The 23,791-nt window shown below is 39.1% G+C and overlaps 2 protein-coding genes across 3 annotated transcripts in view; one reads left to right on the top strand and one right to left on the bottom strand.

Moving 5' to 3' along the window:
- The window catches only part of FAM20A (FAM20A golgi associated secretory pathway pseudokinase), a 65,680-nt gene extending 48,723 nt beyond the window's left edge, over positions 1-16,957 (top strand). The window contains exons 4-11 of the mRNA XM_069076555.1: positions 629-707; positions 4,728-4,820; positions 6,103-6,218; positions 9,198-9,378; positions 10,082-10,191; positions 13,502-13,583; positions 14,595-14,654; positions 16,276-16,957. Of these exons, the coding sequence (XP_068932656.1) occupies positions 629-707; positions 4,728-4,820; positions 6,103-6,218; positions 9,198-9,378; positions 10,082-10,191; positions 13,502-13,583; positions 14,595-14,654; positions 16,276-16,540 (986 nt within the window). The 3' untranslated portion in view covers positions 16,541-16,957. The remainder of the gene's footprint in view (positions 1-628; positions 708-4,727; positions 4,821-6,102; positions 6,219-9,197; positions 9,379-10,081; positions 10,192-13,501; positions 13,584-14,594; positions 14,655-16,275) is intronic.
- Positions 16,958-17,168: 211 nt separating this feature from the next.
- The window catches only part of PRKAR1A (protein kinase cAMP-dependent type I regulatory subunit alpha), a 30,134-nt gene continuing 23,511 nt past the window's right edge, over positions 17,169-23,791 (bottom strand). For both annotated transcript variants that reach the window (XM_069076556.1, XM_069076558.1), the window contains exon 11: positions 17,169-22,923. In XM_069076556.1, the coding sequence (XP_068932657.1) occupies positions 22,751-22,923 (173 nt within the window). In that variant the 3' untranslated portion in view covers positions 17,169-22,750. The remainder of the gene's footprint in view (positions 22,924-23,791) is intronic.

Consider the following 23,791-nt stretch of genomic DNA (forward strand, 5'->3'; position numbering starts at 1 on the left):
AGTGTCTTGTCACTGACCCTGTTGTCTACATAGCAGCGCAGAAGGGCTTAGCCACCCATTCAGACATGCTGAGCACCAAGAGGAGTCCCGGCATGAAAAACGCACAAACATCCATCACCATACATAATGTCCATACTCTAGGACTTCACTGTTTCAATAATAATAACAATAATACCCAATTTGAACACTTTCAAAGGTAGAGGAATTAAATAGAAGAGATTGGATCCTGACCAAAGCCTAGAGTTCTGTGTACAATTCTTAGAGGAAAGTCTTCATTTTTCAGTGAAGCCCAGAAACATTATGGAGACACCTGCAATGTCTCCTTTTCCATTAGGGGAAAGAAAAACAATGTTTGCAACCACCAGTATCCTTGAAATTTGCCCTACAGGCACTATAGAAGGCATTCATTCTGCCAGAGGCATCTGAACCTTCTTCTCATTACAGTGCTTTGAATATAATAAGAGCTTAATAAATGGTTGCGAATTAATTTGATTTGAGCTAATATCTTGGAATTGGGAGGGAGTCAAAGTGTAGACCAGACCTGACCAATTAACAGAAAGATTAGCAACTAAGCCTTAGGACCAGGAAACTTCTAAACTCATCCTTCTATCCTATGCCACCAACCCAGTTGTGAAGCCCAGTGGAGTCCACTTGAAACTGGTTCTGAGGTTCCAAGATTTCGGGAAGGCAATGTTCAAACCCATGAGGTAAGCACCAGTCTTCCTCACTTCTACTGTCCATTTCATGCCCCACTGGGGTGTTCTGCCTCAGTAACTTCTCCTAGCGCTTAAAAAAACAGTAAGACACTCCAGGCCTGTCATTTAGAGTTCAGCACCTTTCATATAACTTCCCTTGAGCAAACAGCTCAAGTTTTGATTAATAAATCAAGACAACTAGGTATTTTACTACAAGTGAACATAAATTCTTCAAATCTGTGGTATAGAAGACAAAGAAAATTTTAATGCCCAATGGCTTCCACTGTGGAGAGACACATAAATGCACTTTATTCCTGCTTTTTTATAACTCAGAATGCACTTTCCTCTGATAGCGTCTAAGGATTCTGATTTAACTGGATCCCCAACATTTTTCCATATGAGGAGGGGCACCATAGGAGGCCAGCAGGTTGACAGTGTGGTATAGTGACAAGGACTAGGAATCAAAAGATCTCAGTTCCACAACTGGCCAGCTGCGTGATCTTGGACAATTCACTTCAGTGTTCTAGATGTAAATTTCATCTACAAAATGGGAGAGAAATGGACTAGATGATCTCTAAGTCCCCTTCCAGGTCTTGTGGAGCTCTTATGGAGAATTTGGGGAGCTCTAGTCCCCAAAAGCTGCTCACTGAATGGGACCCTTCCTTTTTAAAATAGCAATCCTGCTTTCATATATTGATGAGGTTTTGGTGTGGCTCTGGTAGTGAGGTGGGAAGTTAGAGAGAGATTTTGTTTTGTTTTCCTTTTGTTTCCTCTTTCTTTTTGTTTGCAGTTTGCAAATTATGGTTTAAATTGCTTGTGCTACTTATTTAAGTTACATTTTATTTACATTTAAATTGCTTTTGTAGCCCTATCACAGTACTCCAACTTAGCTTATGAAATTATTCCAAGGGCATTATCTTTCATGTTCCTGGCAAAGTGAACCCAAAGACCAGAATTCACATTTAATGTGCTCTTCGTGGCCATATCCCGGCAATAGACTTCCTGTTTGTCCATAGTTCTTTGTATGTTGTATTCCCCACTAGAATGTGAGCTCTTTGAGGTTAGAGACCATATTTTCACCAAGATGTATCCCTATTATTTGGCACAACGTTTTGCACATATTAAGCCATTAATACACGTTTGTTGACTGACTGACTGGCTTCCAGCCTCCCTAGAGGATTCATTCATAGACAGAGTATCCTGTAGGAAGAACCCTGAAAAGATCTAGAAAAGCAACAGGTCCTCTCATCTACTTCCTCTTCTCTGGGAGGCTGTTTGATATAGTGGGAAGAATTTTGAATTTGGTGTCAGAGTCTAAATTTCACTTAACCTCTGGGCCTCACTTTCTTCATCTGCAAAATGAAGAGGTTGGACCAGATGAGCTCTGACTTCCAGCTAACTTCAGGATCTTATGAACCTTCCCTAGACCTCATAAGCCCATTCAAAACAATCAGCTTCTTCTAGACTCAGACAGGATGAGGGACAGGGAGATAGTGAGTTTTTGTCAAAGGGAATCTATTTCTACTACTCTTGTTCTGTTTCATCTTTGTTCTCTTCTACTTACAAGAACTCCCACCAAATATCTGAAATCCATTCCTCAAAGTTATTGAGGGTTATTTGGTTCTCCTAACTAATTCAGATTTTGTCTGTCCAAGAGCTCTCAATGATACAACATAATGCCCATAAATATTATCTTAGACAAAGCACTGAGCATAGAATCAGAAGACTTGGGTTCCAGTTCTGGCTCTGTGCCTAATTTGCTGATGCTGGGGGATGGGGGACCTGAATTCTAATTCTGTCTCTGATACTTCACTGTTTGTGTGAGCTTAACCAAATCATATCACTGGCATACCCAGGATGACAGCTAGCACAGGTTCTTAGATCTGCTTTTCTAAAGGAAAGCAACTCAAAACGGATTAACAATCTTACTTTAATCAAACATATATCATTTACCTAGTTTAGGGGGAATAGTCAGCACCCTGAATTTCAAAGAATACAAACAGAAGTTACAAGCAGACAAAAAAATACAGAGAAACAGATCACCTTCCAGCTGTCTGACTATTACTTTCATACCTAGTTAGTTACCAGAGAGGGAAGCACCAACATCTGGGTTTTCAAAGCCAGGGGACTCAACCTGAGTCTCATCTGGACAAATCACACAACTCTTCCCAAAGTGAGTCTCAAAACAAAACCTCACATCAGGGTGTGTATATATATATAGCCTTCTCCTGGGTCAGAGAATGTCACAGCCCTCTTGATTCACTGCCCAATCACAAAGTAACAAGGTTTGGGCATTCCTGAAAAACAAGCCTTCCACCACAGGCTTCATGTGACCACATTCAGCCTATTAGGGGGAAGAGTATATTTTCAAATCAGGGAAGGTTCTCAGATTCACTTAAACATATCAAGGGGCCAAGGGGCAGGGAAGATCTTCAGATTCCTATTACCATCACACACTCCCATTTTCCAGTGTTCTTTTATCTATCAAATGTGGGGATTGAACTTGTCCCCTCAATTCAAGTGGCATTTATGAAGCACCAGTATGTGCAGAACATTGTGCTAGAGATCAGTTGGAGAAAGATTGAGTAAGAAACAGTCCTTTGCATGAATTTAAGAACAGAGGTGTCAAACATGTGCCCCACAGGCTGCATTGTGAGCTACAACTCCCTACTGCCCTGAAACAGATTAAATGTAATTAGAAAATATTTATCAAGATACATGAAAATGCAACAGAACAAAGATAATGTTAATATGTTGTTTTCTACATCAATATGCAACCCATAAGGATCCTTATGTATGATTTAGAGGCCCCCATTTCTCCAACTTTGACTACATTGGTCTAGGATAAAGTATAGTACGTACCTGCAGTGTGAAGTAGCCAAATCATAATACATAACATTATAGGATGCGTGCATTAGAGAGATATAGTCCAAAAAGTGTGGTTCAAAAGGGAATATTGTTATTAGTAAGGGGAGTTGGTAGAAGGCTACATGGAAGAGTTAGGATTTGAAGGATGTGCTAGAATTCAACAGGAAAAGGAGCTCATGAGGTCATTTCTTGCACAAGGAAGAGAGTAAGCAAACATACAATGATTGAAAGCATAGGTTTTGTATAGGGGGCAGCAAACAGTCCAGTTTGACTGAAGCATGGAGAACATAGAGAAAGTATTAAAAGATAAAATCTGAAAGGTAATATAGCACCAGACTGTGGAGGATCCTGCTGAATGCCAGATGAAGGAACCTGAACTTCTCTCTGGGGCCCAGTTTCCTATCTATAAAATGGAGGTGGGATTGGAAGGGAGTCATGGTTGCTGAGGTCACTTCCAGCTCTAATATTCCAGGATTCCAGCATCTTGGCTATGTTATGAAGATATACATCTATCATTACTCCCATATGCTATCCCAGCAGATGCAATGATTTTAGGGAGTCAGAGAGGGCTTTCCAAAAAAATTAACAAGGAATTCAATGCTGAAATTAATGGACCTTTATTTGGCACATTTTAAAGATGGTACAGTGAGAGATTTCCCTGGATTTGCTGTATAGTTACACCTGAATCTGAAGGGTAGGATCTTTTGGATCTCATTGTCATCCCACACATCAGGAAAGGCCATGGATCCTGAGACTAAGGATTTTATAAGGAGGGACAGTGTCTAGCTCAAGTGTATTGGATTGGCTTCCCACCTCTGATGTCATAATCAGGGAGCCTCCACTTCTAACCCCCCCCCCAGTGAAGCTAGAAGTTTACAACAAAAATTATTTCAGATATGGGGGTGGGGGAAGTATGAGGAGGTAGAGTGAGTGAAGAGACCACATGTAAAATAAAGACAGCTTGTCAAATGAAAAGTTGGACCCAGAAACTAGCAAGACTTTCTGAACTATCATCTATATTGTTTCTGGACTACCATACCTACCAAGAAAGAAAAGTTTGTTGTTGTTTTCTAAAACCTTAGCCATACTATTCTTTTGTGGCTTAAAGAGGGAATGAAGTAGCTAGTATGTATGCGCAGATCATGACTCCTTGCTTCCTTGCAGACAGCAACGGGAGGAAGAGACACCTGAAGACTACTTCTACTTCATTGACTTTCAGAGGCACAATGCTGAGATTGCAGCTTTCCATCTGGACCGGTGGGTATTATCAGCCTGAAAGCCAAGAAGACAGTGTTGAGAGGAAGGTTGGGGTATGACATTTCTGGGAATGGATCCTGTGCAGCCCTTCCTGGCTCACTGTGACCACTCGACATTTCTTCCCACTGATCTATTTCCTTTGGGTTCCTACCATATATACTCTCCATCTCACCACTTGTAGACAGAAGCATATGACACCATCGTTGGTGGCTGGGAATCTTCATCCTACCACTAACTTGCATCCAAAGGCAGTGTGTAATAGTAAATGAAATGCTCAAATTGGAATCAAGAAAAGTTGGGTTCTAACCTAACCTTACATACCTACTAGTTATATGATCCTAAGCAAGTTACCCTTTCTGAATTTCTGTTTCCTTAGCTAAATAATCTGGAAATGATTTATTATCCCCAGTAAAATGGGGATAATAGTAGCATCCATTTCACAGGATTATGAAGATCAATAATTTAAAGTATATAAAGTACTTTGCAAAATTTAAGGTACTACATAAGTGTTTAATTATTATTGGCAATCTTTTTTTTCTAATTTAACTTCTCTGGGCCACAGTTCTCCTACCTCTGAATTGGGGAGAATTATTTCTGCCCTAAACTATTGAGATTTTAGGGAAATCAAATACAGTAAATTGAAAGCATTTTCCTTTTCGAGATGAAGAAATAGTTCTCTAGGGCTTAATCAGGAAGGTGGTTGGTATGGCCAAGGGGGAGTGATGAAGTAGGACCATTGTCCTACTTAATTTAAAACTGGACACTCCATGGCAGACACTATCTATTCCATGGTTACTCATTCACCAGTCTCTCCTGGCTAGGCCTATTCTAGGCCCTGGGGAGACGAAGATAGATAGACATGGTTGCTGTACTCAAGTGATAGTGGTCACAAGTAACAATAATAGCATAGGAGGAATCTTCTGATTTGGAGTTCCATATACCAATGAAATAATAGATCGTTGCTAATAAAAACAATAACCATAACAACAACTGATTTTTTATAGTGCTTACATATATGATGTCATTTTAAACCTGTAATTGTGAACTAGGAAGGGATTAGGTATTATAATCTCCATTTTATGCATAAAAAATTTGAGACTCAGAGTCTAAGTGACTTGCCCATGATCACACTGCTAGCAAATATCAAAGGTAGGATTCAAATCTAGGACTTCTATCTAACAACTGTTGCGGGAAGCAGAAAGTGGTTCTTCCATAAAAAAGGTTGGGGGAGGGGAGGGGACTCATTGAGAGGACACACTAATGCCCATTCCCTCTCTTTCAGGATTCTGGATTTCCGGCGTGTCCCCCCAACTGTGGGAAGGCTGTTGAATGTCACCAAGGAAATTTTGGAGGTCACTAAAAATGAAATCCTGCAAAGTGTTTTCTTTGTCTCCCCAGGTAGAGCAAGAGCCCCAACACCTTCTAGGGTTTAAGTACAGAGTGAATAAATGTGGAAATGGGGTTATCATCCCACTGTTTTTAGTGCATGTGTTTTGAGTACATGAGTACTAGTGGCAAAGGGGAGGGTTTGGGCTCAGTCATCTTAGTCTGTACCCACTGATTATTTTGGGATTGATAAGTGCCATCTGCGTCTAGGCAAGAGTCATTCTAGGAGTGTGACATTAACTGGCCTGAATAGATATTGAGCCCACCACGTTAATCACATTTTTGTCTTGCTGTCAATAATCAAGCCAATAAATGGTGAGTCTCTGTAAGCACATGGATGCTATAACAAGGAAAGCAGGGATGTCATGAGACTGAAGTCAGTATGTCCTTCCTTCTAGAGGAAGTTGTCATCAGAACTAGCACCCAGGTTCCTGTTTAAATAAATTACAAGTTGTGAGTATCAAATGACATAATTCTGGAAACTTTAAAAAAAACTATGTTGGTTAGGAAAGAGCTCATAGGATACTAGATTTAAGTTGGAAGAGAGTTTAAAAAACATCTAGTACAACCTCTCTCCTTTTTACAGATGAGGAAACTGAGGCTTAGAGAAGGTAAGTATCTTGTCCATGGTCACTCTGCTAGCATATGTCAGAGTTTTGAAACTGGATTTGAACTCAGGTCTCCTTGACAAAAGGTTTAGTATTCTATCCACTATACCATGCTTGCTTTATCCCCTGTATAAATGTGACCCTCTCCAACACACACACACACACACACACACACACACACACACACACACACAAGTGCTCTTAAGAAAAACAAAATGTTTTAAACAAAACCATAATTTCTTTGACGTAGGGAGCTTCCAGTGAGAAATCCCCTTTAACTAGTGCAGATTTGCAATTGCTTGGCAACTTAGTCTTTGAAAACTCTCAAAGATCTCAAAGTTACTTATTCTCTCAGTGCTGAGGATCACATAATCTGTTAGAGGTGGGGCTTGAACTAAGGTCATGCTGACTCTGAAGACAGCTCTCTATGCACTAAACTTCCATGTCACCTTTCTTCACATCCTCCTTTTCTTTTGTTTTGTTTTTTGAGTCAATCAGTGTTAAGTGACTGGCCCAGGGTCACACTGAGGCTGGTCCTTTTGACTCCAGGGTCAGTGCTCTATCCACTGCACCACCTCACTGCCCCTTCCTTCTCTTTCGATGTCTCCTCCTGCCAGTGTCTCATGTTCTGGGTCAGGCCTGACTCAGGTCAGTCCAGTGACTCAGGCTTGGGAATGGAGTTCAATGAAATTTTCATAGATTATGTAATAGTTAACAAAAAGATATTTACCTAATAGTAGCATGGAAAGGATATTCAACAAAGATGCAGTATTGGTTGAGGGGGATGCAGGTCACTTCATCTGTGTTCAGCAGGATGTGCCAACCAATACAGCATCAAAGTTCCATCAAGTTTGAGGATGCTAACTCCTTACAGACTGGGCTTTTGTGTCTTAAGTGACCTAGAAGCTATGTTAAAGGTTCAAGCCTTAGTCCCCTGGACCAGTTAAGTCTAGAGAATGGTTTCCCTGCCTTCTAAGGAAAAATTAGCCCAGCCTAAATGGCAGACACCTTGCTTGAGTGAACTTCTCAGAGGCAGAGTACAAACTCCTCTAAATCCTGCAATTCTGGAAAGGTTTCACAAATCAGTTCAGTGATAAATTTTATATGTCTCTTGTCTGAAAACCCATCTGGTTAAGTGTGGAAAAGCTCCCCACCAGATGGCTGATTTTTTTTTGTCATAGAAACTCATGAAGATCATAAAACAGTAGAAAGAGGGCTGATTTAGAGTCAGATGACCTTGGATCAAATGCAAGCTTTAACATTTAACCACCCGTATGACCTAGAGCAAGTCGATCACTCCACTTCTCTGGGCCTCCATTTTTTCATCTGAAAAATGAAAGGTTTGTACTAGATTACCTCTAAAGTCTTTCCAATTCTAAATTTATGGTTACATGTTCTACTAACATATAAGAAGGTGGAGATGTGCCTGGTAATAGTAGTACTCACCACAGCCAAATCAGGGGCTCTTAAAATATTTGTAAGTTTCATTTATTGTTGTTTTTAAAAATAAAACAACAACAAAAAAAACCTTTAGTTTACTCAGCACACAACTCCCCTCCCCAAGTTGGAGAATGGAATTATTCTTTTCTCCATCTGCTCTCCCTGTTTTCTAATAGTTAATATTAGTTAGCATTTACATAAAAAATTTGCAAAGCACTTTACATATGTTATCTCATTTGATTGTACAGACAGTTCTCAATTTACATAGGTGGACCCTCTGCAGACTGCTATTGAAGTAATTTTTATATTATGCTAATTTCTCCAAGGATATGGAGAGGAAAGGAGGGGGGAAGGGAACCACAGGCCTGTGGAGGGAGGGGACTGGCACATGGTTTAAAGACATATGGGGGCCAGGGACAGAGAAGCAATAACAAGAGAAAGAACACAGGGAGGAGTGGGGGGGAGGGAAGTAAAGGGGGAGGGAGGGCCCTGGCCAGAACTGAGAGGAAAAACACACAGTGCCAAGAGAGGGACAGACATGTAGGGCCCAGACATGTGGGTAGATGGGCAGAGTGCGGCAAAAGTCACTTCTCTCATTGCTGAAGGTCTCAAACCAAACCACCGTCCAGAGTTCTGCTTTCACTCAGAGGGGTTATTTTTGTGATTTTTTTTGGGGGGGGGAGGCTATGGAACACAGAGCCAGGGGGAAGGAGTAGATAGAAAGAAGGCACAGTACTGTATAGTAAAGTTAACATAGGTAGTTTTTTGGAATGTGGATTTCTTTCAGAATTCTTTACATAAAGTATGTAATATGGATTTACATAAAGCAAGAACTGTCTGTGTATGTAATGCTACTGAATTCATAGTTTTCTGCAGCTCCAAAGACATAGTCCTACTAAACCCATCATTTTTCCCCTGCTTTCTCTCCTACCCCATCATCTAGCCAGCAATGTGTGCTTCTTTGCTAAGTGTCCATATATGTGCAAGACTGAATATGCTGTCTGTGGCAACCCTCACCTGTTGGAAGGCTCCCTCTCAGCATTCCTGCCATCTCTCAACCTGGCCCCAAGACTGTCTGTGCCCAGCCCATGGATCCGATCTTACTCGCTGGCAGGAAAAGAGGAGTAAGTCCTTACAGGAGCTGGGAATTTGGAGCAGATGGATGGAGTTAGCCATTGGTCCCAATGACATTCTTGTCATATAGTCCTGTAGCCTATGTCATGGTTAGCCAAATGTAGCCACTAAATGTAGCACCCATGGCTATAATTGTCTCTTACTTTCAAAAGCTACCCCTAAGAGCCGTCCCTTTCTCTTAATCAATCAATAAACATTTATTAAGCATCTACTGTGTCCCAGGCACTGTGACATTGCTTAAAGACCAGACTGGCGTGTCACCTGCCTTGGTTCAGTTGTCTGTGCCTGCTATAGTTATTTCTTAGTGGGCCTATGAGGTCTTTCTTCTCCCTGCCCAATTTATAACTATCCCATATCAGTTATCTTCCGAGGTTGCCACTAATCTGTGCTTCTCTCCCACATCTACTCTATCCATGCATTGACAGGCTGTCAATGTATTTGTAATAGCCTCTCTGACTGATGTGGTCTCTGTTCTACACTCTAGACCAAGGTCTATTCTCAGCAAATAGATCCATAACGTCCTGAATAATCATCCTAAGTCTTTAGGAATTGACTGTATGGCTATGTCTGAATAGCCCATGTTCCACTGAAAAAATGCCATGAGCCCAGAGGGAGATTAATGGATCTAATGGGGGAAGTGGGGAAAATGGAAGGGGCTCTGGGACCATCTCTGGACGTTCTTCTTTTCCTCAGGTGGGAAGTGAATCCACTGTATTGTGACTCAGTGAAGCAAACTTATCCTTATAATAGCAGCAACCGACTCCTCAACATCATCGACATGGCTATCTTTGACTTCTTAATAGGTAACATAAAATAATCACATTTAAATAGCACTTGAAGAAGCAGCATGGCATAGTGCCTAGAAGACTAGCATTGGAGTCAGAAAGATTCAGGTTCAAATGATGCCTGACACATACTCAGTTATGTAAGTATGAGCAAATTGTTTAACCTCTTCAAATTTGTTATACAAAACTTGCTAGCATTGAGTTTCCAGACTAGGAATTCCCTAAACCAGTGAAATCACAGAACTGAGCCAAATGTATGTGTACAATATATAATATATGCATACATGTTTGTGTATGTGTTTATGTGTATACTGCAAATGTGTGTACCCACATAAGTGTGTGTGCATAGATATGTGTGTATGCATGTGTATGTAAAGTGAGGGTGACAATACCTGCCCTCTCTACCTTATAGTGTTGCTGGGATCACATGGGGGCAAAGTTTACAATGTACTTTTTAACTGTAAGCATTCAAACTCTACTGCAGAGAGCACAGCTCCAATAGGCTGGCCACATTGTTCAAATGCCAAATGTACATTTGCCAAATAGACTATTTCATGGAGAATTCACACAAGGCAAGTGTTTACATGGTGGTCAGAAAAATCTACACAAGGACACTTTCAAGGTCATTCTTAAGAACTTTGTAATTGATTGCATGACATGGGATTCACTGGTACAGGACTGCCTGGCATGGTGTACTCTCATCAGAGAAGGTGCTGTTCTCTATGAGCAAAGCAGAATCGAAGTAGATCAAAAGAAATTCAAAATAAGCAAGTTCAAAGAATCCACCCCAAAGGTTCACATATACTATTTGTGCCCAACCTGTGGTAGACCATTCTCAGCTTGTCTGATTGGCCAGTCAGACACGCTATAACTTGATTCTAACATAGTGATTTCATTTTGGTCCTTTCTGAGGACAAAGGACAACAGCCAACCAACTTTTTAACTGTATTTTATGTGTATGTGTACACATGCACATACACACATAACTTTACATTATATAAATATAAATAAGTTTTACATGTATAGAAATACTTCATATGTGTATGCATATGCATGTACATGTGTGCACATGTAAAGTGTCTTATATAGCTAATACTTTATAGCTTAAAAGTGCAATACAAACATTGCCCCATTTGATCCCAACAATCCTATGAGGTAGACAGGGCAGGTATTGTCATCTCCATTTTCCAAATAAAGAAACTGAGGCTAAGAGGGATTAAATGATTTTTCCAAGGTCATACAGTTAGTACAGGTGCCAGGCATCAGACCCAGGTTTTCTGCCTCCAAGTCCAGTGTCCTTTCTGCTGCCTCTCAAGTAGATAACTCTCAGGCCTAGGGTCTAAACTTGCTGTGCTGACTCACAACATCACCTTGAGTAAGTTCCTTAGCATATCTAAGCCTCATTACATAATACTATCCCTCCATGTAACATGGGGATCATAACTTCAGTCCCTACTTTCTAATTCAATAGTAATTTTAATTTTTTTAATTTTTTTTTTTGCTTTTTGGAGTGGGGAAGGTAGGACAATTGGGGTTAAGTGACTTGCCCAAGGTCACACAGCTAGTTTTTGTGTTAAATGTCTGAGGCTGGATTTGAGCTCAGGTACTCCTGACTCCAGAGCCAGTGCTCTATTCACTGCATACCTAGCCACCCCTTCAATAGTAATTTTAAAGCCATCAGAAAAGAGAATTCAGTGCACTCTATGATCTTTGGGGCAATTTTTTTTTTAACTTAAAAGGCATGGCAGAAACTCAAAAAGTTATTCACGTTATGCTCACAATAATAGGGATCTACTCCTTCTTGCCTATATATCAACAAATTCGGGGTCCTTGAGCCTTCCAGGTATGAATTTTTAAAAAAAGAAAAGAAAAAGGATGATGAGGTTTAGCCCACCCCCCTAAAAGGGTAAAATGAGATCCTGAATGTGACAGTACTTTGAAAAGCAGAAAGGGCAACATCCATAGGACGTATTAAAAACTGCGGAGTAAAAGCCAAGACCAAGTTCACAAGCAAAAGAAACTAAGCCTCCCTCCTACTATTGCTACGTCTCTATTTCTTCACTCTGCATTGGTTCCCAAAGTGGGTGATACTACCTCCTGGGGGGTAGTAGTGGCCTCAGGGGCACTTGGGGAGCATTGAATAAAAATAAACGAGCAGTGGAAGCATAAGGAAAGAAGAAAATAAAATTTTGGAAAACAGTCCATACAGTTCTTCTGTTGTGTAATGGAATTAAAATCATAGTTATTACATTACTTTCCAAATAAAGATACAAAATGCAAGTTATAACTGATCAGTGGTCAAATCCACAGACAGGTCTTAACAAGCAAATGCTGGTGGTTGAGTGCGGTGTTGCAGCATTGTCGGGAAGTCCACCATGCATCAAGAAGAATATGTGCATGTGATGACTTGTTTATGATACAATACTATACATGATGCAATATTGTGTCATCAAAATGTCAATGTAGGAAAAATTCCCACAAATTTACAATAAATCATTCAATTTTAAGATGCATCATTTTCTAAAAAAAATATATTTGTTTTGAAATGATGCAATTTTTTTAGACCATTAAAGGGTTAAAGAAAGTAGATTTCTAGGGAGGTACTGAGTATTTTTTTTTTTTAAGAGAGGGGTAAGCCAAATAAGTTTTGGGACCTCTTCTCTAGAGTCACAGGAGGAAGTAAGAGATGTAAGTGGGTATGATTATTAATTTGGAGCTGAGACAAAAAACATCATCCAGTCTGACCCATTCGTTTTCCAGAGGAAAAAACTGAGGCCCAGAGAGGTAACTAATTTGCCCAAGGTTAAGAGGTAGACATGAGGGTGAAGACAAACACACTGTTAACCTTAATGGGACCAAGTACCAAGCAATCAGACAGCCAGCCACAAAAAAAAGCACAAACCTATATCTCATTTTTATTCCATGCCACAAATTGACTTTCCAAAGACTTCTGTATCTGCTGAAGGTAGACCATGATGTTCTTTCAGCTGAAGAAACCAGGGAAGGTAGAAAGAAATGAGGCAGTATGGTGGAGGGATATTTTTGTTGACTAGTAAAAACCTAGACTGTTATATGGCACCACAGGGCTTCTTTCATAAAACAGCCCATATTCTGGATCAACTCTAGCTGGGCTGCCCCTGCTGCTGCCCTTGTGAACAACCTCAGGATCTCTCATCTCATTGCTATAAATTCATCTCAGCTCTATAAACATGGGTTGGGTCAAATTGCAGTTCTTGGAGCTGATTGCCCCTCTTCATCACTGAGAGGAAATGAGAGGTCAGGAGGCCAACCTGATGACTTATGGTCTATTTCTTCCCTTTCCATATAGGAAACATGGACCGTCACCATTATGAAATGTTCACCAAGTTTGGGGATGATGGGTTCCTCATTCACCTGGATAATGCCAGAGGGTAAGAGACATCCCTCGTATCCTTTTCCTTTCCTCCCCACAATCAAAAAAAAAAAAATCCTCTTCTTTGTTCCACACCAAAATATACCCTACCCACAAACTATTCTAAGAATTCCCTAAGTATCACCTGAGAAAAGGACAAAGCATTTGTGTGATCTTCCCTAATCCCCATCCTATGCATTACCATTTACTAAAGGCTTTGTAGCTTCACAATAACTGCATACTCTAGTAAAAGTATTTTTCTGGTATTAAAAATATTCCATTTATAAGAATATTTTAGAGTCCAATTTTGGTTCCTATATGGCAGCTTATCTTGACTACCCCTAGGCTCAGGTTCAGAGGGGGGTCCTTGTTCCTTTCATTCTCCTTTTCTTCATTCCCATTTTTCTCATTCCCTTCATTCTTTCCAAGTTCTTTGGAGAAAGGACCAAGTATTGTACTTCCAACCTGTGAAGTCTAATTTCCCCAAGAGGTGGGAGGTGGGTATGGATTTCTAATTACTATTTTCATTGTGAAATTCTATAGAGTAGTTTAACTCTCATAGATTTCTCTATTTTTCACTCCCTTGAGTTTTGGGTTGTTGTTTTTGGGGGGATTTGTGGGAATTATCTTTTAATTTCAGAGAGTACAGTTTCTGTACAAGATTAGTCTCCCCATCATCTTAGTCATTTGGACATCCTGACTCATGTTTCAATCTTTCCTTAGTAGTAAAAGCAAGGACCAAAAAGTCACATAACTTGGTCACTGATTTTTTTCCCCTGGTATGTCGAAAAGCTGGGGGAAAAGTGGCGCAGCAGATTAAGAGTAATGGCTCTAGAGTTGGGAGGACCGGAGTTCAAACCTAGACCCAGACACTTACTAGCTGTGTGACTGGTAGAGTCACATAACCCCGACTGCCTCCAAAGGGGGGGGGGGGGAACTGAGGGAAGAAAGGGTAGAGAGGGGGGAAATAATTCTATCATGATGTTATGTCCCCGGGGAACTCTGATTCACCCATAATATCTTCTCTTAGGTTTGGGCGACATTCCCATGATGAACTCTCCATCCTCTCACCCCTCTCCCAATGCTGCATGTAAGTTTTCTTTCATCCTCTAAGCAGTTAAGCACTATAACAGGTGACCTCTGAAACCCAGAATTAATTCTTATAGATCTGGACAGGACATAAAGCAAATGAACTCAGTGAGCCTTCCTACCTTTCCCTTCCATGACTAATCAGGCACATTTTACATCACTAGTTATTTTTTGTAAAGTGCTTAGCACAGTGCCTGACACGTAGCAGACAATATATAAATGCTGTTAGTACTATTGTTAGTTCTTTAGAACACTCCATTACCTACTTTAAGTACACCAAGAAAATACATTTAATTTTGTCAACAAGCCCACTGCTTTTCCCATCATTAAAAATCAGGTCATAAGCTTTGCTCTTTTAGTCCTAAACAACTGCCCTAAATTAAATTCTTCTAAAAGGTGATTGGAGTCAAAGGGCAGTTTTGACAGGTTTTGCCTGGGCCCCACTGTTTCTCTCTGGATAATATCTGCTTTGCATCTGACACTTCCTCTGCGTTTGAGCTACAAATAATCATTCACATACCTAGCAAAACTCCCCCATTTCCAGCTTACTTCACAAATAAGTAATCAAAGTCCTCAATCAGGTTTGTTTTGCTAAATTAAATCTTCATCCATCTTCATACCACTACCTCGACCCTCACTTTACTCTTTATCTTATCAAGGTAAGTAATTTCTGGATAGGTAACTGAAATTCCAACAAGACCAGGAACCAGAGATCCCTCCCTCCCCAGTACCTTGTGAAGAGGAATAATGTAATCCCAACTACTGGGAATAATGAGGCTCATAGATTTCAGGCTTGGGATTTCTAAGCAGCAATGGGCTATGTTGATTTGGTGCTGTGTTCATTGTTCATGAAGCCCCAGAAATTGGGGGCCACCAGGTTACCTAAGGAAGGGCAAAGCAGCCCTTAAGGGAAATGGAGATCACAGCTCCTGTGCCTCTTAGTGGTGGGAGTGAGCCTGAGAGTAGTCCCTGCGTTTCCAGCCTTGGTGAAATGTGGAGAGATGGTCTTTAAAAAACAAACAAAAAAAAAACCACCCTCAGATGAAAAAGCTGGTCTCACCATTTTACCTACTGTCCATCTCTTCCCAAGGCAGTACTAAGCGACCTTGGAATGCTCCTGGGTACCAAAGCTCACTTTGAATTTGGTTTAAGTTTACATTGTCTAGTACACTAGAGGTTCTTAACCTGGGGATCCATGAACTTTTCAAAAAGGTTTTGATCATTGGTTTTTTATATAATTGGTTTCCTTTTAAATTTTGCACATTTAAACACTTTATTCTGAAAAAAAAAAAGTTAACATAAAAGCTTCACCAGACAAAGAGGTCCATAACATAAAAAAAGTTAAGTACTTCTGGTCTTATATTTTTATATGCAACATTCAAAAAACCAGAAAGCTCTTATAAGCCAAGGGCAAAAAAGTGGGCAAAGGTCCTGAAAATTTGAGTAAGCTTTACATTTGTCCTATCTTCTCCTTTTACTTAGTTTTCACCAGAATGTGTCTTGTGAGAAGGGAGTCTCGGTAAGAAAATTTATTAGGCAAGATGAGCTAGTGTGGATACTAAAAAAACTTTAAAAAAAAACTATTGTTTGCCCCCTCCCCCAATAATTCCTTGTCATTTCAGGATAAAAAAGAAAACACTATTGCACCTGCAGCTGCTGGCCCATCCTGACTATAGGCTGAGTGATGTGATGAGGGAGTCACTTCAAGAAGACCAACTCTCTCCTGTCCTCACAGAGCCCCACCTTCTTGCCCTGGACAGGAGGCTACAAATCATTCTAAAAACAGTGGAAGGATGCATAGGGCTTCATGGAGAGCAGAATGTTGTAGTCACTGAACCATCAGAACTTTTAGCCCCAAACTCTGACCAAGTAGATTTGGTAAGCTAGGGTCTGGAGGTAAAAGTGTTAACATAGGTTTTAAGAAAAGGTCCCAGGAGATAGGCAGTGGACTAATTATCAATTTCACCTGTTGCCTCTATTGCTGATCCACCAAGACATCACAGTCTCAGAAAAGGTGTCAGGAGCTCGGCTGGTTGCAACATAGCAACAAAAGTCTCCAGATCTTGAACTTCACTCTTTGAGGTAATATTTCTATGGCGAGCTGCTGCCATATTTTCCCAAGACAGCAGGAACTCTACAAAGCTCACAATACTGCCCCTTAAGCTAACATACGGCATGAACCCAGGGGGAAATATGGGTCTAAATCAGTTATCCTCATATGGAGGTTTTGAGAGTTTTGACACGACTCCTGATTAAAGGAATTAACACAAATAAGAGGCTTTGAATAAAAAGACAACAAATTAAGTGTCCACTTACTCCCTCAGATTCTAGTTCTGATACTGGGAATAATGAAAAAAATAACGCTCTGCCCAGCTTTAATAAAAATTCACAGGATACCCAAGGTAGGCTAAAATAAAAAGTTGGCAAAGTGGAGCCATCTGACTAGAATAAGACTTCAAGTTCTTTACCCTCCTTCCCACCTTTAGAGCTCAATGGAAAAAGTGATACCTCTCAATGCATTCCAAAGACACACTTTATCAGAAGCTTTGTTAGCAGAGGCAGAGATAACAACAGTTATAGAGAGAGCTTTAAAGTTTGCAAATAGCATTACATACATTTAACCTCACAACAACCCTGTGAGGTAGGTTTAAAATACAGTAAGAATCTTTCTGGACATCAGAAAAGGGAAAAGTACATCATTTTAGACAATATTTAATGCCGAATATTCCATAAGACAAAATATGTATGAGAGCCTTGGGATACAGGAAGGAAAGGGAGCTAACCCAAGCACAAACAAGGAAAGGAGTCTGCTAGAAGACAGTGGTGGATTATGTGTTCCTATACCCCTAGCAACTCCCAGAAGATTTTCATTAGCCACGGCTGGGTTAGTCCCTAAAATCCTTCTCTGAGAGACTAATCATTTCCCCCCAGCCACCCTAATAGTCTAAATTGGGTTATTTTCAGGGCAGGCCTGCCACACAAGTAGGTATACTGTGATTTCCTAAATACCTCTCTACCCACTTTCTGAAGTCTGAAATTCTTTAACAGGGGTTAGTCTCATTCCAGAAATACTTAAAATGCAACTGCTTAGTTGAAGTACCACACTGACATCTATCCTATAGTGTCATCACTTGACAAACAAGACTTAACAAATTCTTTTCCTGTTCTGACAGGCTATTAAAAAACATGGTAGGATAATTCCAGATGCTTAAAGGGTTTTCCCATCTGGGCCCTGAAAGGTAGAGCTGAAGGGAAGTCTCTCAAGACAAACTTTTCTTGAGGAATGTCACAATTTTCCTAATGTGAGCCATTACCTTCAACTGTCAAAACAATGTGTGAGGGAGTATTTTTTTCCCTGCACACGCAACTTAGGAGTCTGTCACAAGTCAATACTGCTTCATGCTGTTCGAGGTTTCATAAAATTTTTACTCTAGCCACATTAATTATAAAATAGGTTCATTCTGAGAATTTGAGACATTACTATTCTGCACAAGGCTTCCTAGTTCATTAGCCATCATTCCTATTTATCTCTTTTGTATGCTTTTTAAGAAACAGGACAAGAAATACTAAACAGTAGGTACAGGAAAGGTCCACATTCAAGGGATAAAAAGCTGTTCTTCAGCTAAGGGGTTCACAGTGGTAGAAACTCAGACTAACACAGCCCTATTACAGCCTTAAAATGTGTCTACAAATACACAAATATTCACAAATTTGGCTAGTTTTGAAGCACCTGAAGGCAATTTGTTGCCTCCACAAGGAAAAAAATGGGACAGAATAGAGGCAGGACAATAACCTTAATAACTAACATTTTAATGCTTTCAGAAAGTAAGAGGAAGGAATTTTTTCCCTTAACCTGCATTCCCCCTCCTTTTTGTCTCCCGACTCACAAAATCCAATTAAAAGCACGAGAAGTAGTACAGGAAATGGTTAAGTTGAGCTAAGAATTTAAATTTAGCTGCACAGGATCCTGGACACCTTTTTCTTCATCCTTGATATTCCATATTCTTTCTGACCAAAATTCAAAGGGAAAGAGGTGGGCTTTTGCTTTCATTCATCAAAAATAACAGAAAACCAAAACTGCCATTCTTATAACTAACTTCCAACACGCGCATTTTGAGTGATTTCTGGTTGATAAACTCCTGCTTAACTTCCTGTGAATTAACACATTTCCTTCTCTAAATAAAACTTTCTTCATGGTCTTCCTGCCAAAAAATCTGAGTATCAAACAGGACTGTGAAAGGGGAAGAATAAGAATTAGTTTCAGCTTTCTCCAAATGTAAGGTTGAAGGGTACAACTTGTTAAGTTCAAATGAGCTTTAGGAACAAAAATAGTGACAAAAACAAGGTTCTCCAAGTAGTGGTAACTTTTTGTTTCTTAACTCAGAAAGTTGTTCAAAGCTTTCTACTGAAAAATGCACAGGCAGGAGTGGTTTAATTTTGGAATGGGCTTAGGATAAGGTCACAGACCTGAAGTCAAGAAAATTTTAGTTATGTATACACATCAAAGTTGGTTATCATAGAAAATATCCTATGAACTAGGAGGAAAAAAAGAAACTCAAATCATCTTTTTATCCTCAGCTCTACATACTCCAACAGCTTTTATAATAAGTTTGGGGGGGGCATAAGAAGAAGCTATCTAGACATGCATTCTTCAGTGTCACTTTAATTCATCTAAAAATACACTGGGAATTTTTTTTTTTTGTGGTCCAGACCTGTTATTTCATTGTTGCAGATATAGGGAACTAACTCACTTTTATCAATGCAAATGGGCTATTGCACTGCAATTTATAGTCCTAAAGACTTAATGAGGGGCACACAGGCAATATTTATCAGAGGTGTGACTTAAATCCAGGCCTGACTCTGACGGTAATTTCTCTGTATCATACAATACTGGGGAAAATGGGAAAAAGCAGCACTTCTAATTTATGAATTTACAGTTTGGGGTAAAAATGCTTGTATTTTTAAAATTCAGTTTAAAATCACAAAATCATGTCAAGAAAAATTGTAGCAATATGATGTTGGTGAAAATTCAATAAATATTTACTGAGCTCCTACTGTATGCAAGGCACCATGGGGGATACAAAAAGGAATTAAGACACAGACTCTTGCCCTGGAAAAGAAAAGCTCCAATTTGAGCTATCATTTTAGTGCTCTGCTTTGGCAAAGGGATCCACCCAAAGGAACTACTGTTGAGTTGGATTTTCTTTTGGCTGTATCTATTTTGTCCATGGCCCCCAAAACAATACTGAACATGTTTAAGCTGTTTGCCTTGGAAAGCAACATAACTGAAAAAAAAAATGCTTTTTGACAACACCTGAATATACTAGTCTTAAGTTCCATTACATGTAAGGATAAATACATTCACATGAACTACTATGTATTATTAATAAGCTAGAAACCTTCTGCATATGGTCAGACATCTGAAGAATGACTACCTGAAAGCAATAATAGTTGTGAAAATAAAATATAAAGCTAAGCAATATGGCAAGCTTTACACCAAATTCATATGCTGACTCAGAAACCATTGGTTTGGTTGTTCTTGTTTTTCTATAAAGTCTAGGAAAAAAGCTCAAAGGTATTAACCTTTTGCCTTCAGAATGGAAAAATTGTTTTTGCTCTGGAGGTCCCTTCCAGCTTTAAGATGCTATGATGAATGTAGTCTGTCTAAGACTGACAGGCACAGTACTCTCTTGCCGTAAATTTATCATCAAAATATATTTCAGATCCATTCTTTGGTTGGTAAAGACTGAAATGGGTCTCTCTCTGAAAGTAAACTCTTCTTAGTATATTAACACAGTCCTACCCCTAATTAACTTCTAATTATAATCATTTGTTTGCTGGGATAAAAGATTATTATTGAAGGGGGGAAGATGAATTTCTTTAATAATTTAAATAATTTTTATTTGCTTAATCTGCCATTAGGACAATGTTTAACAAAAGCAATAGAATATATTAGGATATACGGTATATAGATTATGATAGATAACAATACAAAAATGGTCCGCTGATCATCTACTGTTTGCTTTCTAGGGCTGTAGCTAAATGGAACTTTTTAAAAAATGATTACTAAAGGCCTGAATGTTATACAGTAACTATGCCAACTGTGGTTTCTCACACATATTTAAACTGCACGAAATGGTAAAGTTAGCACTGATTAATATTTAACCTAGACTTAGCTTATCTTAAAATGTTTTAGGTCAAGCTACAAAAGAGGTAAAAACCTCAAGTTAAAAGATTCAGCAGGGAAACTCAATTAAGATGCAAGCATTATTATTTTTATCTAAATAGATATAGCTACACGTATATAGATCTATACAAATATATACTGGAAAGTGTGAATTTGTGGCATTCTAAACTCGTTTAGGTACATTTCTGACACATTAATAAGGATCAGTCTCTACAGTAACTAATGTAAGAAGAAAAACCTAGAAACAGATAAAAAATTTTTTTAAATTGAAAAAAAAAAGATATTCATACATGAAGGTAAATATTGGAAACCTTCACTTCAACATTCTTTCGAAAAACAGAAATATTTATTCCCGGTGACTTCTTACCTTCCCAAGGCTCAAGTCCAGGAATAAATTTTACAACAGTCTGAATTCCACTTAAATCTTTGAACAAAATATACCATGACCAATGTAAATACCCAGAAAAAAAAACAGAAGGCATTATTAAAGTCTGTTGCATAACAAACACAAAAACACTTGCTCTCACTCCCAGATTCAACTTCCTTCTATAAGATTACAATGAAAATGAAACCTTAAAATTGCTTACATTATGAAACTGTGGAATTTTGTTTAAAAAAACTGCTGAGAATCATTGACATACTTAGAATAATGTAAAAAGATGCTGGTAAATATTGAAATACATTAAAGAATCAAAAAAGTTTTGCTTAAAATAAAAATTGTCATAGCACTTTATATTGAAAGCTTGACATGGCATTTTACATAAACTAAAAAACAAACACAGACACTCCCAACCTAGCATTACTTCTGAAAAAATTAAATCACAAGCATTTCTAGGGACAGTAAAAGTACCTGACACCACACTTGATCCACCTCACAGTTCCCACATTAGCCACAGCACCTCCATTAATGCATGGTGACAAGTTTTCCACATGTATACACTCCCAGTCAAAACCCATCTCCTGGAATCAGGCAGAGAACCTTATACAGAAGTCAAATGAATGACATGCAAGAAGCAAAGACTACAAGAACAGAAAGAATATCTACCTCAAATTTTTATGAGTCCAATTCCTGATGTTTAATATTTGGCACTAACTGGGTAAATAGAGGATTCATTCTATAATTTGTGAATCACTAGACAAATGTAGTTAAACATTAGTCCATTTTTTGCTTCTAATATTTGGAAGCAGACTGAAAATTTGCTAATGGCAGCTGGAAACATGTAAAGCAGAAAAGCTTTTTCTATGAATCAGGGGAGTTACATCAGTATCTAGTGTTATTAAAGAAGCAAGCAATTAAGCATGACAACCAAAAAAATCTGGAGGTTTTTAAGAAGAAACCAAACATATTAAGTCATTTGAAAACCAACAGACAATGGGCTTTCCTGCTATCTCTAAAGTACCATTTGACTATAAGCAAATGCCTCTCCACTGCACTGAGAATTAGAGTACCCATGCATTTTTTGAACTTTAGAAAAGCTCGTAAGGAGTCATTTGTTTTTTAACAAACACAGATTATGACCACAATCTAAAATATACTTAAAATAATTGGAAAAGTATGTTTAATTTTAAAAAATTTTTCCACTGTTATATTCTTATTCTTAGGCTATGGCAATTCATTTGGTGCTGGGAGATGCCCTCACCAAAAAGCATGGCACTCACTGCCAAAAGTTGGACACTAACACTGCACAAAGAGAAGCAGTAACAGCAAAGTCTCCATATAATTCTATTTATTAAACTGGACACAGAGCACTTCCACTAATGCTCCAAATTAAAAATGGTGCAATGAAAGCAACTTTTTTCTCTTCGTTTTATATGAACAGACAGGAAGCCACAATGATAATGGCCATGTGGTGCTGCAAATGAGGAAAAGGACTGGGTGAAGCATGGGCTCAAGCAGGGGGAGCCACATTTCAGACAGACAGTGATACAAAGCTGTTGTACTGCTGGATGTTGCGTTTGAGGATGTCTGAGCAAGGACCGAGAACACGTTCAAATCGGGGTCGGTCCAGCTTAACACATTTCAAGGGGCCACGAGCAACCACTGTGGCAGCTCTCGGACGATTCATCAAAAGCGCAATTTCACCTAGAAGGAAGAAAAGAGAAAATAAGAGCAAGTTAACATCAACCACTTTAAACATCAGTATTCTCCTAAGCCAGGAGCTCAAACTGGGATCCATGAACTTGTTCTTTAAAGATTTTGATAACTACATTTCAATATATTTGGTTTCCTTTGTAAATTTTACATATTTTATGTATTTAAAAACATTCTGGGGGCAGCCAGGTAGCACAATGAGTAAGAGCACCAGCCCCAGAGTCGGGATGAGCTGGGATCGAATCCAGGCTCTGATACTTAGCACCACACCCAGAAAAAACTGGCCGTGTAACCTTGAGCAAGTTACTTAACCCCAATTGCTTTAAAAAAATAAATAAAAACATTCTAAGAAAGAATCCATAAGAACTTCTATCCTATGACATTACTGCTAAACTAGGAAGAGGGATGAACCTATGATTTCATTAGTCTATGGAGCTCCAACGAGAAACTTCCTCTAACAATGAAGATCAGAACCTTCTCTGTTATTTTTAGTGTTAGGGCTCAAAATCACAGAGTTAGCATGTGTTAGAGGTGGGTCTTAAATATAGGTCTTCCTGGCTCCAAAGCCAGGTATTCATCTAGCCTCTCTGCTGATTATAGCAAGAAACAGAACAATTAGAAGGAGAAAGGGAGGTAATAAGCATTTATAGAATGCATTACAGTGTGCCAGGTACCATGCTAAGGGTTTCTTACAAATATTATCTCATTTGGTCTTCATAACAAACCTGGGAGATAGATACTAATATTATCCCCATTTTACAGTTGAGGAAATTGAGGCAAACAAGAGATTAAATGACTTGCCCAGAGACATATATCCAGGAAGTGTCTGCAGCCAGATTTGAATTGAGGTCTTCCTTAC

The sequence above is a fragment of the Petaurus breviceps genome, unplaced genomic scaffold, assembly GCF_028583685.1.
Source record: "Petaurus breviceps papuanus isolate PSGF00001 unplaced genomic scaffold, PetGlider_PUasm1.0 90925, whole genome shotgun sequence".
Classification (NCBI taxonomy): Eukaryota; Metazoa; Chordata; class Mammalia; order Diprotodontia; family Petauridae; genus Petaurus; species Petaurus breviceps.